The sequence below is a fragment of the Lineus longissimus genome, chromosome 11 (genome assembly GCF_910592395.1).
Source record: "Lineus longissimus chromosome 11, tnLinLong1.2, whole genome shotgun sequence".
Classification (NCBI taxonomy): Eukaryota; Metazoa; Nemertea; class Pilidiophora; order Heteronemertea; family Lineidae; genus Lineus; species Lineus longissimus.
The window spans coordinates 9,462,258-9,480,250 of record NC_088318.1 but is presented as its reverse complement, the minus strand read 5'-3'; the positions used below and the strand labels follow the sequence as shown (position 1 = coordinate 9,480,250).

The following is a 17,993-nucleotide window of genomic DNA, read 5'->3' as shown; positions in this document are numbered from 1 at the left end:
TTGCAGTGCTCGCCACTGAGTGGTTACAGAAGAGTTGTCCGGAAAGAATTATTTGTCATTTGATAATGACCTAAACAAAAAGCTGATTACCTCATGAACGAAGCAAATATCAAAAATTTTTCCTTGAATAAAAGTTGTTAAAAATTTTCTGATCCACCATCCCGGCAAATTGCATGACAATAGCATTGATGATAAGCGATCTACGAGCTGAGGTAAAAAGAGCATTGGAGCTCATTATTATGCGATTGAGTTACATAATTGAAAAAATCAACCCACACTTCAACCTATCACCTATCATCCGTTTTGTCAAAATGTGGTCTAAATTAGCTATAAGACAATAGATTTCATGCAATTAACGTAATCAATGATAAAAAGGACGCAATTTTCGTTCTTATCCCCCTACTGATATGCGTGTCAAATTTCATTGAAAAACTGTTTGGGCTTCAGAGGTGATAATAATAATAAGAAGAAGAAGAAGAAAAGGAGAAGAAGAAGTAGGATACATCTTTTTTTAGTCATTACGTTTCTAGAGCAATTGATCCCGATTTGGTTTTTATTTTATCTACCCTCAAGGTCGTTCATTGTTTCCGACCGAAGCATGAGCCTAATTCCTCCAACCCAAACAATAGCAAGGAGGCTGTTAAAGAGATCAGCCGCCCTCCCTTAGGCGAGACTTTTTTTATTAGTTGGTGCTCGGATTTTTGGAGGAATATATTTTTGAGGAGGACGAAAAACAAAAACAAAAAAAAATGTTTTTTTCCAAAGATTTCATGGTCTCGAAAAAATTGATAGGATTTCTCAAAGTCGGAGGGAAGGATAAAGATAAAAATTTTTCCTAAAAAAAGTAGTGCATTTTCACACATTGAACAGTCAGCAGCCAGACTCATAACAATAGACTGTTTCTCGTCATAATATCTACTGTGGATGCATTAGGAAAGGACAAGAACCAGTCTAGGTCTGGCAGAGCTGGTCTGGCATTCGCACTTTCGATTCGAATGATCAATCCGACGAAGCTAATTTTAATTCAATCATGTTGAATTTTGATTTTGAAAAAAATATTTTTGATCTTTTAAGTTACTGTTGGGCGTCGGAGCTCAAAATAAAATAAAGAAATTTTTTTTTGTAAAATCGGTAATGTTCGAATCGGCGGATCCGAGACTGGCTAGATATAAAATGTTATTTTTTTTCTTATTTCGGACATCGGGAGGTCGGCGGATCCGAGCACCAACAAATAAAAAAAGTCTCGCCTTACTAATCCAACACGGCAGGGTTTAACACCACCTTTGAGTTGAGTATATGGGTCACTGCTGCTTTGTTTGATTATTACATAACCAGATGTGTATAAACAAGCCTTATTTTAAACAATACAATCTGTAGCTGCGCTTACACCACGAAATATTGGTGGACCAATTGCACTTACACCACCACATTGCCGCGACAAATTGGTTCGGCAATCCATTGCCGATACAAATTGCCGAGCGAATTTGTCCCACCAAGCTTGATGGTCCAAATTCGCCCGGCTTGTTAAAAGCTCGGCTTTGTCGTGGTGTACGCGCAAATGGATCGGCAATTAGCTAGTTAGATGGTTCGGCTCGAGGCGGCGCTTTCGAAATGGCGCTTTCTGCGCATGCAATTTATTGTTTGCGCGCCATCTGTAGCCGGATTTTATAACTAGCTGCAGCGCTGGTGTAAGCGCTTGGTGGATTTTCGATGGTGCGGCATTGGTTCCCGAACCAAGATTGGTGGTCCATTTTCAGGTGGTGTAAGTGCGGCTTGTGTCACCCCAGGTAGAGATTAATTACCAGTATACATACTATGCTTAATATGAATCTCTTCGTTTAGTGCAGCTAGGACTACTGTGACTGGAAGCACTTTGATGAACAAAAATTTTACAAATCTTGTAAAAGTTATTTTGTTCTTAGAACGCTTTAACTTTGGGCTAATTTTGATGGAACTTTGACGGACTGATTATTAGGTCTATGACTACATGAATATATGAGCAGTTTTTGCAGTGGAATGTCTCATCTTACAAAAAAAGAGGATTTGTAACCACTCTCTTTGCATAAATCTACAAAATATAGTGTTTCAATATTGGTCGAAGTCTTGCCTAAATTTTGTTTAAACCACTGTCAGATTGATGACTTTGATTGCCTGAACAAGAACAAATATGCTAGTTGCCTAGAGATCATTTATCTTTGTAGAAAAAATGGTTTTATAAACCTCACTTTCACAAAACAACCTCCAAAACTAGTGAAATGCCACAAACTTTATTCTGAGGACGCTTTGTGTTTGGGCTAATTTTGTTTAAATTTTGACTGACTGATGATTGGGTTTGTGTGAACATGTATACTGTATATAAGCAATCATAGTAGTAAAATGTCTCATTTCACAAAAAAAGAGGATTTGTGAACACTCTCTGTGCATAATCTACAAATGAAGAGCTAGAAAAGTAAAGAGGACATTCCCCTTTCATGGAGTCCTGACTAAACTTCTCAAACCTATTCTACAGTAAAGCTTAACCAATGTACATTATAATATAGTTAACATAGAAACACATAGTTGACATGTGACCCTCTGTCAAAAATCGATGAGATTTCATTTTGGATTAGATTCATGAGGATAAGTCTTCTCAGTAAAATCCACTATTCCAGAACATTTGAAATTCCATTTAAAGTTTTTTAAATACTGTAATCTTTACAAATAATTTTAATTTCACATTTCCAAAATATTGTGCACTATACTGTAGAACTGTAAATTTTTGCATGCAGAATATTTTCGTGAATTAAGTGGGTAGGTCAGGCTCGCGAACATATTCTGCCGCGAAAATCTCTTGCTTTTAGCTTGAAATCCATGTATCTGTTGCCATGTTTCCACAGAGGCACTGCATACAGCTTGGCCAAGCGAAGGCCTACGTGAATACCCCGCGCAATTAGCATTCTTCATAATTACACCTAACTTAAACAACTTTTGCTTAATTATTGCTCAGATTATGTTTAGTAGCAGACATTTTCACTACGGTCCCCATTAACTAAGAGTTAAGGGTCAAAATAGACCGTTTAAATTTTTCATGGAAAAAATTCTTCACTCGTGAAAATATTCTGCCGCGAATTTGTCCATCGTGAGGCATTCGCAAACATTTTCTCCCGCGGATATTTTCCGTTCTACAGTAACAACTGCGCTCGGCAACTGAACATGTTTGAATGATCAGTCTGGTTGCGCAAATCACTGCGACTTGCTCGAGGCGGGGTACACTAACTGATCGGCAAAGCCGCGGTGCTTGATGAAACGTTGAGAACCAGGCGAGATCGTCAAAAATACCTTACTTTTATAGCTCTAAAATCATTATTCTTCAGTCAGTTTCAAAATTTGAAAGAGTTATTTGTGTTAGAGATATATTAGCTGGTGAACTGTCTCGTTCCCAAAAGCAACCCTGCACAATATTTCATCTTTCATTTCTTTAGTGGGGAGGAAATATTCATAAGATCCACAGACTGAATGGCTAATCCAAAGGGTCATTTGGCCAATCTTGATAAAACGGACCCACCAAAAGGGCTAAAACGGGGGTCCATACGGAAAAATCATCAAGGGCAGAGAAGTGTAATGGTGTAGTAAAATCAATGGTCTTATCGGAGTCTTCCAAAAAGGGGGGGTTTGGCAAGTTTCCTTTGACCCCAAAGCTCTCTTTGGCAATTAACTGGATGCCATGATGAAGCCCATTTTGATTCAGCTACAAACTGAACTGAGGTGCAAAACAATATAGGAATGACCAAAAATTCAACAAAAAATGATTTATCTGATAACAAACACATTACAATATAAACTGTACTGTTGACTGATATTGATATGAACAGTCTAACAATTAAGGCCGATGTGTTAGCACATTTTGATTAGCTGCAAATTGCCAAACAAAACAATAATCAAACCGCAATCTGTAATAAAAAATCCATAATAATGTTGAAATCAATAGCAACTTGTGACAGGAGACTCATAATGTACACATCAAAAATTTATGAAAGATTTTAGCCAAATGGCGTGTTCAACAATATATGAAGGGTACCTCACACCACTCTGCGCTTTAATGTTGCCAAAACAAGTTCATCCACGGGAAAATGAACGGATTTCTTACCTTAAAAACCAACAAATTGGGCTTCAAAATCAAAAAAATATCAAATATCCCATTAGATAACAGTGACATTAAATTAGAAAAAAATTAATAAAACAATAATATGATTTTTTATCATGTTAACATTTGACTATTGAGGTCAAGGCACTTTGCCGTTTTTCATACTTTTTGGCTCACAGTAGGGGAGTCGATATAACACGGCAGTGTCCGTCTTCGCTGTCTGTATCCTGTTTCAAAAACAGTGGCAGAATTCTTAACCGCTTGAACTGTGAACTTGAAACTTTGTACACAGGACCCCGCAGATCAGGTGACCTCCGACAATGAAGTTTCGATCCAATCTGATTCGTGACTTGGTCACCAGGGGCGCAGAAGCAGAAACCTAAAAAGTTTGATATCTCTCTTATAAGTAACTCGTTTTCGATAAAGAAATGATGGTAGGTTTTCCTAGCAAGGGTCATCACACATCATATGGGTTTTTGATTTGACCTAATTTTCAAAATACCTCTCTTATAAGTGACTCGTTTTCAGTAAAAAAATTATTGTAGGATTTCCCAGCAAGGATACATCACACATCATATGGGTTTTTGATTTGACCTAATTTTCAAGGTCACAGGTAAAATGGCATAAATTGGCTGTTTGAGTGTAACTGTGGCATGTTTCTTAACTGCTAAAGCTATGAACTTGAAATTCCCTACATCATATAACTAGACTCCCTACATCATATAACCTCTGACACCAATTTCGGTCTGATCTGATTCTCGACTTAGCAGCCAGGGAGCCACCACTAAAAAAAGTAAAAAGTGCAATATCTCTCGTACTAGTGACTTGTTTTCGATGATATATTTATGGTAGGTTATCCGAGCAAGGATACATCACATATCCTACAGGTTTTTGGTTTGACCTACTTTTCAAGGTCACATACGTCAAATGGTGTTAATTGGCCATTTGAGTGTAACTATGGCACGTTTCATATCTGCAAAAGCTATTAACTTGAAATTTGGTACACATGGCTCCATAAATCATGTAACCCCTGACATTGAATTTCGGTCCGATCTGATTGATTCTCGACTTGGCCACTAGGAGGCCAAAATTTAAAAAGGTGAAAAGTGCAATATCTCTCTCATCAGCGACTTGTTTTCGATGATATTTCCATGGTAGGTGCTCTAAGCAAGAATACATCACATGTCTTTCGGCCTTTGGTTTGACCTTACTGTACATGTAGCATATTTCTTAACCATTCCTAACCACCACATAACTATACGGTGAGCACAATGGCCCCTGGCTGTTTCATTATTTGAAAGACTCTCGTCTTACCCAGCTTGTGACCAAAAATGTTGCTTGTCTGCTTGATAAAGAATGTTTGCCTGTAGCATCATATTGATATCATGTCAGTTATTAATCCATGTACATAGAACAACATATCAACATGATGTTACAAGCAGACATGCTTCGTAACAACTTGGCATTAGGTGCTATAGTATACAGGAAGCTGGCATTGGTTAGCTTTTCATACAGCCAGGTCCACATGCAAGTATCGCATCGTACCTATCCTGCTTGGTTCTTGGTTGGTCGGTAATGCTATGATTTAGAGTATGACACATGGATGATCCCACACAACCACGACCTGTTCCTACTCCACCGTTGGCAAAATGTCATGACACGGTTAACACGGTGTCGTGACTGTGATGACGAGGGCCTGGTCGCGTCGTCACGCAACAGAATGACAGATGACACTCGCAGGAAAACTACAGGTGAAAAAGACGATTGGCTGAATAAAAAAGTCCTACACTGTCGGCCCTTTATCTTACTGTTTCAAAAAGATAGTCACCAATCTAATCCCCTGCCAGTATCTATCCGAAATGTCTCATCCAAAATGATTGCAAATAATCCTCTAGTCCAACCAACCTGATAGTCCCGGCCCTGCCAGCCGTCATATTTACCACGAGGCATTCCACGGAACACACAGGTACACTTCACCCCAAGACAAACTTCCAAAGAAATGTACAATGTACGCATCATAATCATAATGATAAGAAACAGGTGTAATTTGCATATTGATTAGTTCCATGCATGGTGATCGGCTCTCCTGTGTCTGTCCATAGAGAACTTGAGTTACCAGCGCAGTCTTTGCGCCTTGTGGTTTTCCCTTATTGTTTTTCAACAAAATAACTTTATCTCAGATATCTGTCTTCAGATAGTCTGCCAAAAAATTGCAGAGAAATATTTACTATTTATAACTACTTCTTTGAATAGTAATGGGTAATTTCTTCAAAAGTTAATTTCACAGCCTGTCATCAATTGACTGCTGTCTACTGACGTCATGATCGCCAGCAAAAGCTGATTGGTCAAAGCAGCAGACAGCTCAATCGCTTTCCAAGACGTTTCAGCAACATTGTGACCATCACTGCCACATTCACTTCTCAAATCCATAGGATGAGCACCAGGACCTGGGGGATACCCTCCTCAATTTCAGACTCAGAATCTTGTGTATCATCTTGTATAGTTTAGCCTATATCAGGATGTACATGTAGCCCAATTGTACAGGTCAAAATTTGCCAAATTACCGTCATTCTTCCTCAGACAAATCGCTATTTGCTATTATTGCAACAACTTCATCTGAACTAATTGTTCTTCTAGATGCCGTTTTGACGTGACTTTAGAATTTTCACGAATAGATTGATTTGATGAAATAGAAAAAAAAAATCTTTCTACTTCAATCCGGCTTGACCATGTTGAGACTTGTGTCCGGCAGTGGCCTTGTCCTTGCATTATGCAGACGAAAATCAACAGGAAAACCCTCTTGTAACAGGGGAGTTAACTAAAGTTCAATGTTGAAATTGGCGCCCGGCCTTGTGGTCGGAATATTACTACTACGGCAGTGAAATATGTGAGATCTGTGTGATGGATCAAATATGGGGAAAACTACTTGTTTGTTATGATGCTGACAGCCATGTTTTTAGAGGGTTACATCTAAAATGTGGACCAGCTAGTTCCAAGGCGGAACGGCACCTGAAGACTTTATAGGCTTGATCACTAAAACTACATTGTGTGAGAACCCAAGATGGCCAACATTTCACGTTTAGCACAGTTTATGTCATGATATAGTCCTTGGCCCAAATTGGTAGGTCCTGGTCCTGCCACTGACTCTGCTAGGTTGTATGGGCTCAGCAACAGTTGGAGTTCCTGGGGTTGCCATGGGCTTATCATCACCTTTTGACTCTGTCTGTGGTTGGGGGTCTGCATCCTCCGTTTCGACTTCAGGCTGCTTTGGGAGAAACGGCTCTGGTGACTGACGGAGATGTCTCCTGTTACGGTGGTAATCGGTGCCATTATCGGAGGTGACAACGTATGACCTGGGGGTCTCATGAGTGTCTTTAACGACGGCCGGCTGCCAATGACAGTCCTTACAAATACGGAGAGTTTCTCCAGTTTTTAACTCAGGAAGTTTTCTGGCCCCACGGTCGTACTCTTTCTTCTGGACGGCCTAGCATTGCCGGAGCTTAGCTTTCACATCCACAAGGATCACTTGTTTCAAGAGATCCTAACTCACAGGCAACTTTGTTTGGATGCGGCGGTTCATTAGCATTTGAGCTGGTGAATAGTTCATTCCCGACACTGGCGAGTTGCAAAAATCTAACAACGCGAGCAATGGGTCTGCCCTATCATCAATTGCCATTTTCAACAGATTTTTAAGAGTCTGTACATTCCGTTCACTAAGACAGTTGCTCTGCTGGGGATACCGCAGGCTTGAGGTCACCAATTTAAAACCCCATTTGTCTGCAAATAACCGGAGTTCACGGCTACTGTATGGCATATTGTCAGCGACCAGTTCTTCAGGTATGCCATGTCGCGAGAAGCACTCTTTCAGCTTCTGGATGACAGCTGTCGCGGTTTTTGATCGCAACTCAAAATTTTCAGGATATTTCGACCAGTAGTCCACGACAATCAGATAGTCTTTCTCATAGGTGAAAATGTCTGAGCCCAACTTGGCCCATGGGCGACCCTTGATTTCATGTGCGATCATTGGTTCCTTTTCCTGATTGCGACTGAACTTTCTGCATATACTGCAACCTGCAACATGCGTTTCAATGTCCGATTACAGTCCTGGCAGGTAAAGTACCTGTCTTGCGCGAGCTTTGCGTTTTTGAATGCCGAGATGACTTGCATGAATTATTTTGAGATAGTCTGATCTTAAACTGACCGGAAGAACAATCTTGTGGTCACTAAACACAATGTCTTCTGCCATATGGAGCTAATCTTGAATGGGCCAGTAATACCGGGCATCTGGTGACACTTTGTCTTTATACTTTGGCCATCCAAAGTGAACATAGCGACTGACTTCCTGCAGCACTTTGTCTTCACATGTTGCGGTTTGGAGTTGCATTCTGCGGCTCTCGGATATCGGCAAACTGGTGACCACCATGTGGACCTGTTTGTCAGCCTCGGCAAACTGTTGTTCACCAGAGTCCCCAGATGCCAGACTGGCTCGGCTTAGAGTATCTGCAATATACATGTGTTTTCCAGGTTGGTACTTAATGTGGAAATCGTATTTCATTGCCCGCAGTATCATGAGTTGCAGTCTTGGGGGCGATTTATACAACGACTTTTGAAAGATTGTCTCCAATGGCTCGTGGTCCAACTGGACTATGACAGTACGGCCATAGAAAAGTTGAGGACATTTTTCAGCTGCATAGAGAATCGCTAGCATATCCTTTTCAATTTTGGCATAATAAGTCTCTGGGGATGACATTGACCTCGACAGATAGGCAACAGGTTGGCTTTCCTGTAGAAGACAGGCCCCCAATCCGGTGGACGATGCATCACCCTGTATTGTCGCTTCCTTTTTGGAATCAAAGAACCTAAGCACTGGTTCACTGGCCGCCAGGCGGCGCAATGTACTGGAAGCTTCTTCCCGTTCGGGCCCCCATATGAACGGGACGGGACGTCTTTCTTGATCAGCTGGCAAAGAGGAGCGGTGATTGACGACATGGGCGGAATGAATGGGGCAAGGTAGTTCAATAAACCATGAATTCTACGGACCCCTTCTGGATCCACTAGCTGGGGCATCTGAGTGATGGCTGAAACTTTGTTTTCATCCAGTTTCACACCGTCGCGACTCAGCACCTGACCAGCATTAGCAACTGATGCTCTCTTTAACTGTAGTTTCAGCTTACTGAACTTCTGATTGTTCTCTCTAGCTCGTGTCAGGATTTCGTCATGATCATGAAATATGAAATACACTTCTGGGATGTCACCATAGATCTGCTGGTTGCGCTTTTGCCGTATCTCGGAAGCTGGCATGATGCAAAATGGCATACTTTTGTAGCAATACCTCTAAAAGGGAGTGTTAAATGTTGTCAAAAACGAACATTCCTCATTGAGAGGGATTTGCCAGTACGCGTCTTTCTTGTCTAGCACAGTGTAATATTTCTTAGCACCGATCTATCGATCACTTCCTGCAGCGTGCTGATATGAAATCTTTCTCTCCTGATTGCACAATTCAAGTCTTTCAGGTCGAGCATGCTGCCATCTTTTTGGCTCACCGTAGGAGAGTCTATACGACAGCGCAGCGTCCAGCCAGATGCTGAAGCGTTGGTACCATCGTTTCCAACCCTCACTCAGGTTGGTTTGTTCCATAAAGTTCAGCCCGTCTGGTGGCTACAAATTGGCATTTTTATCACCCATCTTTGGAGCTAGTATAACTTCAGGTTTGGTTTAAACTTCTGACACCATGTTAGATCTGGATGGCAATACCACGTCAGATATTTGATAGATCAAATATGGGGAAAACTACTTATTTGTTATGATGCTGACAGCCATGTTTATTGAGGGTTATAGCTAAGATGTGGACCGCCTAGTTCCAAGACGGAACGGCACCTGAAGACTTAATAGGGTTAAAGGGCAACTCGGTTCTACCGTGTGATAGGCAGAGAGTGTATCCACTAGGCCACCGAAACAGCTTGTCAAATGACAACGAATTGAGCTATTCAGCTTTCACCGCTTCGATTCAAATTTACCACCTTGAAAACTTGGAAAGCGAGCCGCACTCATGGAAATCAACGACGCAATACTCTATAAGAACACGTCGAAATTAGCCTCAAAAATAAGAAATAAATTGCAATAAAAATGTAAAACATGCACACATGAATTTTGGCGAAAAACACCAGGTTTGTCAATCATGTTTTGTTGACATTTCGGCATTCTCAAAGAGAAAGTTCTAATTCATGAAGTGAATATACTCTCAACGCTGCTGACATATTTTCGTCATTCCCGAAAAACTATTCAACAGTCAATGGCCAACATCAATCCCACTTGACAAATAGTAATATTAATTCATGTCAAATACCTTAGAAACCTTTTATTTGATTTTAAAAGCAATTATCGAGTAAACGGACATCACCCAAAGTATCCATGAAATAAACGGACAAATGACCACAAAAGCACCTTTTCTCAAAAACCAGCAATTATCAACGAAATAAATCTGATGAGAGGCAAAACTACAAACAAATTCAGTTAGGCTGAATATAGCGAAGGGAAAAGTGCAGAAATTAGATTGAACTGGGATGCGATGATTTGTTATTTTTGCTTAGGGCACCATTAGTGGGTAGTTGGCGGGTTTAATTTTCAAGTTTGCTATTACTGAAATTGCGCATTGGATTTTAATGTTGCTGGGAGCTTTGGATTATTATCTTCCGAGTAGTTAACTGCTGCTAATCACGTACACGTAGGTACAATATAGGCCAAAAGATTCCTGTGAAATAAATGTTCGCCAAACCCATCCAGCATCGCATCATTGGTGATGCGGCTCGTCATCTTTTTCCCGGTTCGTGTCGGTTTGTATCGTCTTCTGGTTATTCCTCAGTTCGGATCATTGTTTCGGGTTCGGTCAATGATCGTCTATCAGTACTCTAAATTACTTTGGTCCGTAACGTAATTTATTTCTATTCGTGTGCGGCATAAGCTAGGTTAATCGCAGTCATCGCGCAATACACGAAGTGATTATCCGTTCCTGGCCAGTTCCTATTACGCCATAGTTGCCTAAAACGGTTCTCACAAGTAGTGTGGCTGGGACCTGGCTGTAGAGTGACACCGCTTCAACAGTTCTTCTGTTTATGTTTTCTCTTTTTTTTGTTGTCTGATTCTTCTAAAATGCTCTAATTTCCTATGCAGAATGTCCCATATTGACATCTTTAAATCTTTACTTCGGTCACAGTAACTCTTTTGTAAAAAATTTTTTTCTTATAAATTTCTTGCGTTGCATGCTGTTTGCTTTAAATATTAATTCCAGTTTGGCAAGTAAGTGATGTTTCTGTGTCGTGATGTTATATCGTGCTCTCAGTGTCTGTTTTTTTCAGTCTGGAATTCCATTCAATTGTTTTGTAATATTCCACGCCCTAAACTGTTGTTGATTTGAATCTTATCTCCCCTTTCCAGGTTTTAAATTTCTGTATTGTAATAGGAAGCCAGTGAAAAGCATGTTCTCTGGCAAAGGTTTAGTCCAACATGGTCGAGACCTAGTTGTATTATATAGGTCTTCTGAGCACCAACTAGGACATTGTTAGCTTTATAAACAATATTTGGCAATCAAGGAATATATCGGAACCTATGCGGTTAGAGAGAGTTTCCCTCTCTCTCACAAAATATGTGTGCTGGTTGAGAGTTTGACCCATACACACACTCTGAGGTGAAAGTGTTAATTTGCAAACATTGATCTTAATACTACTTCACCATCATACAGCCCAATTTGTATGTCACGCGGTGATAACCACGAGGTGATAACCTTGTTAACAACTATGTTTTTCACACTAATCTGTTAGTTACCATGACATTATTTATTATTATATTACCCCCCCCCCCCCCCCCCAGTATCTTTGCAGCTTATCTGTGATGCTCTGACACAATTTTTGCTGAAACAATGCCTGAGCAATATTTTTAACTCTGGAGCTGTAACACACCATGCTGTTTCAGGTGCTTACTGGATTTCTGAGTTATAAATGGACACTGTCAATTTCAAACCTTATAGAAACAATCACTTATTGTACGATGAAGCCTTCTTATTGTCATCACAATGTTTTTTTTCAGGCAAATTCACAAATGGCTGAAGCTAAACACATGAACACTGCCAATAAACATCGGTTAGATAATTCACCATTTCCCCAAATTACGTCGCTGCCAACACCAAGTTCATCGGGAAATAACTCACAGGAAAAACTTATTGACAAGTAAGTTAAATTGACAACAGGGAGTCCTCTCCTTCTGATGTTGGGTCCCAAAGTCTGAAGGTTATATACAACGGAACGTCCTTTGCCTACAGTTCTCGTTATTGGGCAGGGCGGACACTGGTAGTGGTAACATTTTTGCAACATTTTCATGACAATTTTACAACATGCTCTGTACACACATACATAGAAATAAAATTGCAACATTTTTACAACATGTTGTGAAAATGTTATTAAATTTTTGTAAAAAAAGGGATTTAGGAGGGAAAATGAATGATACTAAGGAGAGAAGCTCTGCTTTGAGTGCCTCTGCAGCAATTTTAACTCATTGTTGAGAGGCAAAAGAAACTTCGTCAAAAACTGAAGAGAGAGGGAACAAGGCTTATGAGGGGGCATCATATGGCACATATCACTTGACATTTGACGTTTTGTCCCACAAGGGCAGTTCTCCAATGCCTATATAGTAGAACCTCTCTATTAAGGACATCCTTGGGACTAACACATTTTGCCAACATTTGTTGCAACCTAGAATGTTGTAAAAATGTTGTCAGTGTACACAGGATGACACCTTTTGTTCAAACTGGCCATTTCAATTGAATTGAACCTCTGCAATCAGAACACCTCTCTACTTGACATTTTTTATGTTATTTGGTTGACCAATGGTTTCTACAGCGTCATTCCCGGCAATGATGTAATGACGTGCAATGCATCATGCATCGTACTACATTACATCATGATGTCATCAGGCCGAAATGCTGGTCTACAGGAACGTGAGTCTTTGCACATCTGACCGGAATTTCGGGCTACAGTTGTGAAGTTAGTTGTGAATTGAGAGGGTGTCCATAACAGAGTGGTTCTACTGTTCCAGTTGTAGATGCAGTCAGCTGCCTCTTTAATGAGAAGAGTGGTAAAGTATTTGCAAATCAACTTTTGACTGCTATTAGACGTAAACAAATTTCTCAGAAGGCCATTCCTGACCCTTTCTCATTTAGCCCTCAAGATTTTTGGCTCACCATAGGGAAGTCTATACAGTTACGCAGTGTCCGCTGTCTTATGTCTTCATCATATTTCAAACAGTGGCAAGTTTCTAAACTGCTAGGGCTATGAGCTTGAAACTTTCAACACATGGACCCCTTGGTCAGGTGACCTCGAACTCTGCATTTCGGTCTGATCTGTCGGTCTGATCTGATTCTCTACTTGGCCACCAGGGGTACTCCTATCCTAGCAAGGATACATCACATATCATATGGGTTTTTGATTTGACCTACTTTTCAAGGTCACAGAGGACAAATGGCTTTAATTGGCTGTTAGAGTGTAACTATGACACGTTTCTTAACTGCTAAAGCCACGAACTTGATATTTGGTACATAATAACCTCCGACATGAAATTTCTGTCCAATCTGATTTTAACCTTGGCCATCAGGTGAAAACCTAAAAAGTTACATACAGGTTGATTTGAACTATTTTTCAAGGTCACAGAGGTCAAGTGGCGTAACTTGTTTAGGTTTTAACTTTTTCAATCCTAGCCGATTTTGACGTGGCAACTCCCAGATCCTAGCCGATTTTCAGAAAAAGCAAGATTTCCGGATTAAAAACAAACAAACTACTCATCCCAGTACTACTTGCTTGCTACCATTAGAAAGGCCTTGCTCCACACATTACAGTGATATGTAGATAATAGATATCCATGAATTTGTATGACTTTTCAGAATCTGCGAAACTTTGCCACTTTTTGGCTCACCGTAGGGGAGTCTATACAACACTGCAGTGTCCGTAGCAATCGTCGTCTGTCGTCCGTCATCTGTCGTCGTCGTCGTCATATCCTATATCTAAAACAATGGCACGTTTCTTAACCACTAGGGCTATTGACTCAAAACTTTGTATGCATGACCCCCTAGGTCAGATGACCTTTGACACTGAATGTCAGTCCGGTCTGATTCTTGACTTGGCCACTAGGGGGCCAAAACTGAAAACATAAATAGTGTGATATCTCACTTATTAGTTATTTGTTTTTGATGAAATTTTTATGGTAGGTTCTCCTCGCAAGGATATATCACATATCATACGTGTTTTTGATGTGACCTACTTTTCAAGGTCACAGAGGTCAAATGGCATAAATTTGCTGTTTGAGTGTAACTGTGGCACGTTTTTTAACCAATAAAGCTATGAACTTGAAATTTAGTACACATGACTCAATACATAATATAACCTTTGACACCGAATTTCGGTCGATCTGATTCTCGACTTGGCCACCAGGCGGCCAAAACTAAAAAAAGTAAAAAGTGCAATATCTCGCTTAATAGTGACTTGTTTTCAATTTTATTGTTATGGTAGGTACTCAGAGCAAGGATTCATCACATATCATACAGGTTTTTGATTTGACCTTATTTTCAAGGTCAACAGAGGTCAAGTCAAATGGTGTGAATTGGCCGTTTGTGTGTAACTATGGCACGTTTCTCAACTACTAAAGCTATCAACTTTAAACTTGGTACACATGACCCCCTAGGTCAGATGACCTGTAACAATGATTTTCGGTCTGGTCTGATTCTTAACTTGGCCGCCAGGGTGCCAACACCAAAAATTTGAATAGTGCCATATCTCGCTTATTACTGATTAGTTTTTGGTAAAAATTTTATGGTAGATACTCTTAGCAAGGATACATCACATATGATACGGGTTTTTGATTTGGTGTACTTGTCAAGGTCACAGAGGTCAAATGTCGTAAATTGGCCATTTGAGCGCAACTGTGGCACGTTTGTTAACCCCTAAGGCTATGAACCTGAGACTTATACAAAGGACCCCCTAGGTCAGCTGCCTCTGACTCTGAATTTCAGTCCAGTCTGATTCTCGGCTTGGCCACCAGGGGGCCAAAAGTGAAAACCTAGAAAGTGTGATATCTTACTTATTAGTGATTCGTTTTCAGTAACATTTTATGGTAGGTTTTCCTAGCAAGGATACATCACATATCATATGAGTTTTTTATGTGACCTGCTTTTCAAGGTCTCAGAGGTTAAATGGTGTTAATTGGTCGTTTGAGTGTAACTATGGCACGTTTCTTAACCACTAAAGCTATGAACTTGAAATTTGGTACACATGACTCCCTACGTCATGTAACCTTGGACACTGAATTTCGATCTGATCTGGGACTCAACTTGGCCACCAGGAGGCCAAAACTAAAATAGGTAAAACGTGCAATATCTCGTTTATCAGTGGCTTGTTTTTGATGTTATTCTTATGGTACTTACTCCAAGCAACGATACATCACATGTCATACCGACTTTGGTTTGACCTATATACTATACATGTACAATGTTCCTTAACCTGGTTGAATTCCAAAGAACCAAATATCTATACGGTGAGCACAATGGCCCCTGGCCGTTTCATTGTCTCCTGAAATTTTCCGAAGAATTGGCGGAAGCCACTGTTTAATTTTCTTGAAAATCTCTTGAATTATTTTGTATAAACTGATAGGGAACTGACAGAGTGTACAAAGAGACAATGGGTGATATGAATAAAGACTAGCAAATGCTTTTATCTAAATCTCCATGTACATTTACACTAGGCCTTCCTGTACAAAACCGGAGTAAAAGCATTTGCTAGTCTTTATTCATATCACCCATTGTCCATCAAGTTTCAGAACAATATATACAACATCAAGGTCCTGTGGACACTTTCACTAGGCATAGCACATGATTGTGTGAAAAATCGCCATAACGAAATCTCTCTTCAACCCCCCCCCCCCCCCCCCCCCCCAGTACACTCAAAACGAACCAAATCATTTCTGCGAATTTTTCCTAGAAGCCCAGAAGTCAATTAGTTGAATTGGTTAACCATAGATGGCTCCGCAATCGCATTTGCGATCGTCAATGATGAGCTACAAACTGGTATCAGCGTTTCCGTGTATATGCGATCGCAGGATTTTGGAATGGTTTAGATATCCGTGTATACACGGTCATAGGGCTGAAAGAGTTAACTATGGCACGTTTCTTAAATGCAGTAACCATTTGTTTCACATGTACGGTACCCTATATTCAGGTGGTCTCATGGACTGAACGAAGTTTTAAGTTTAAAGTTTAGGGTTTATAGTCTGATATCACCTACGATATAGGTTGTCATCCGACTTTACACTTTAACCCCAGTCTGTCCTGAAACCTTTCAGTAGACCTCAGATGAGCTGCTCAACCAGCGCTACAATCTGAGCATTTCTGACCGGTACCCATTTATACACCTGGGTGCAGAGAGACCTCGGTTCAATCTGATTCGCCACTTGGCCACTAGGAGCCAAATCTGATAACCTTTAAAATACGATAATTGCTTGAATACTCGCTCGATTGTCATCAGTCTGATGTACATATGACCACCATATGGTATTAAATGTCACATGGGTTTTTGATTTGACCTACTTTTCAAGGTCACAGAGGTCAAATGGCATAACATTTCCATTTGGTTATATACTATAGCCCGTTTCTCAATCAGAATGAATTGTTTACTAAATATAAACACGTTGAGAACAGGCCCCTGCCCTTTTATTTAAGGAATTTTAGGTTTACTTGACTAATCTGTGTCTGGCTTCCAGTATGTCAAGTACTGAAACTGGAAAATTTCTCAGCAATGATTTTGAGCAATATTCTCTATAAGGCCTGTCAAGTGGATCCCCCCCCCCCCCCCCCCCCCATTATGGTTTGGCTTTGCTGATTTATATCTCCACTGATATGAAATGCCTTTTATGTGAAGTGTCAATAAACTTAATATTCGAATCGAATTGCATCATCTTTTCTCCAGGTCTTACCATCATTATCAACGCCAGCAACGTGAGGAATATGCTGAGCAACAGGAAGCCGCTCAATTCGATGTCGATGCCCTCAATTCTTCTCAAAGCGGCTATCCATATGCAGGGCTTAATTTATTGAACAGGTATTGGTAGATGTTTGACAAGGTCAATTCCATGATACTGATAGTCCTCTGGGTGTTGTTAACGTCCTCATTGTGTTCCTGATATATGTAACAAGATCGGATGTCGTCTAATACTATTGTAATTCATGATTGGATACACAAAGATACAGATTCTGGATGGAAGCCATGTTGCTGGTACTCTCCAGTAGCTTTTCATGAGAATGATACATTGTAAGGTAGAGACACCTATGTTCTAATCAATAGAACTAAATTTATAGACAGGCTTATTATTGTCAAGTTGGTTCTGTCACATCTCCCTACCTGAATGAATCCCTAACATGTTTTTAATACAGGCTATGGATTGAGTATCAGGTTAAACGTAATACAAAAGAATAAGATGTGAGATTCGTAAAATAAAACTGATCAGCTCAACTCAACAAAACTTATGGGTGATCAGTCCAATATTGTTCTGGAATTAAACATCATAGATACATATTGTAGTCAAATGCAGATCATATGCAATAAAATGTCCTTCAATGATATGTCAAGAAATGGATGTGATTATGAAGAAAATATAGCAATGTTATGTGAATTGTCTATATCATATCAATCAATGTTTATAGGTTTCAGAAATTGTTCATATCATTATCATGATCTGGCTTATGCAATTACAAGTCTAGCCTAACTGGTTTGCAGATTTCACGGCCAGATCGTGTAGTATAATTGCCAGTATCAGATATCTGATTGTCTTTCTCTAT

General features: G+C 40.1%; 1 protein-coding gene across 4 annotated transcripts in view; it reads left to right on the top strand.

Annotated features, from left to right (window-relative positions):
• The window catches only part of LOC135495841 (heat shock factor protein 1-like), a 134,498-nt gene that overhangs the window by 60,059 nt on the left and 56,446 nt on the right, over positions 1 to 17,993 (top strand). For 3 of the 4 annotated variants that reach the window (XR_010448604.1, XM_064784819.1, XM_064784822.1), the window contains exons 8-9: positions 12,206 to 12,345; positions 17,125 to 17,256. Coding sequence is in view for 3 of the 4 variants with exons in the window: in XM_064784819.1 (XP_064640889.1) it covers positions 12,206 to 12,345; positions 17,125 to 17,256 (272 nt within the window). In the remaining variant the exon portion in view is untranslated. The remainder of the gene's footprint in view (positions 1 to 12,205; positions 12,346 to 17,124; positions 17,257 to 17,993) is intronic. The other variant, XM_064784821.1, reaches the window with a different exon arrangement.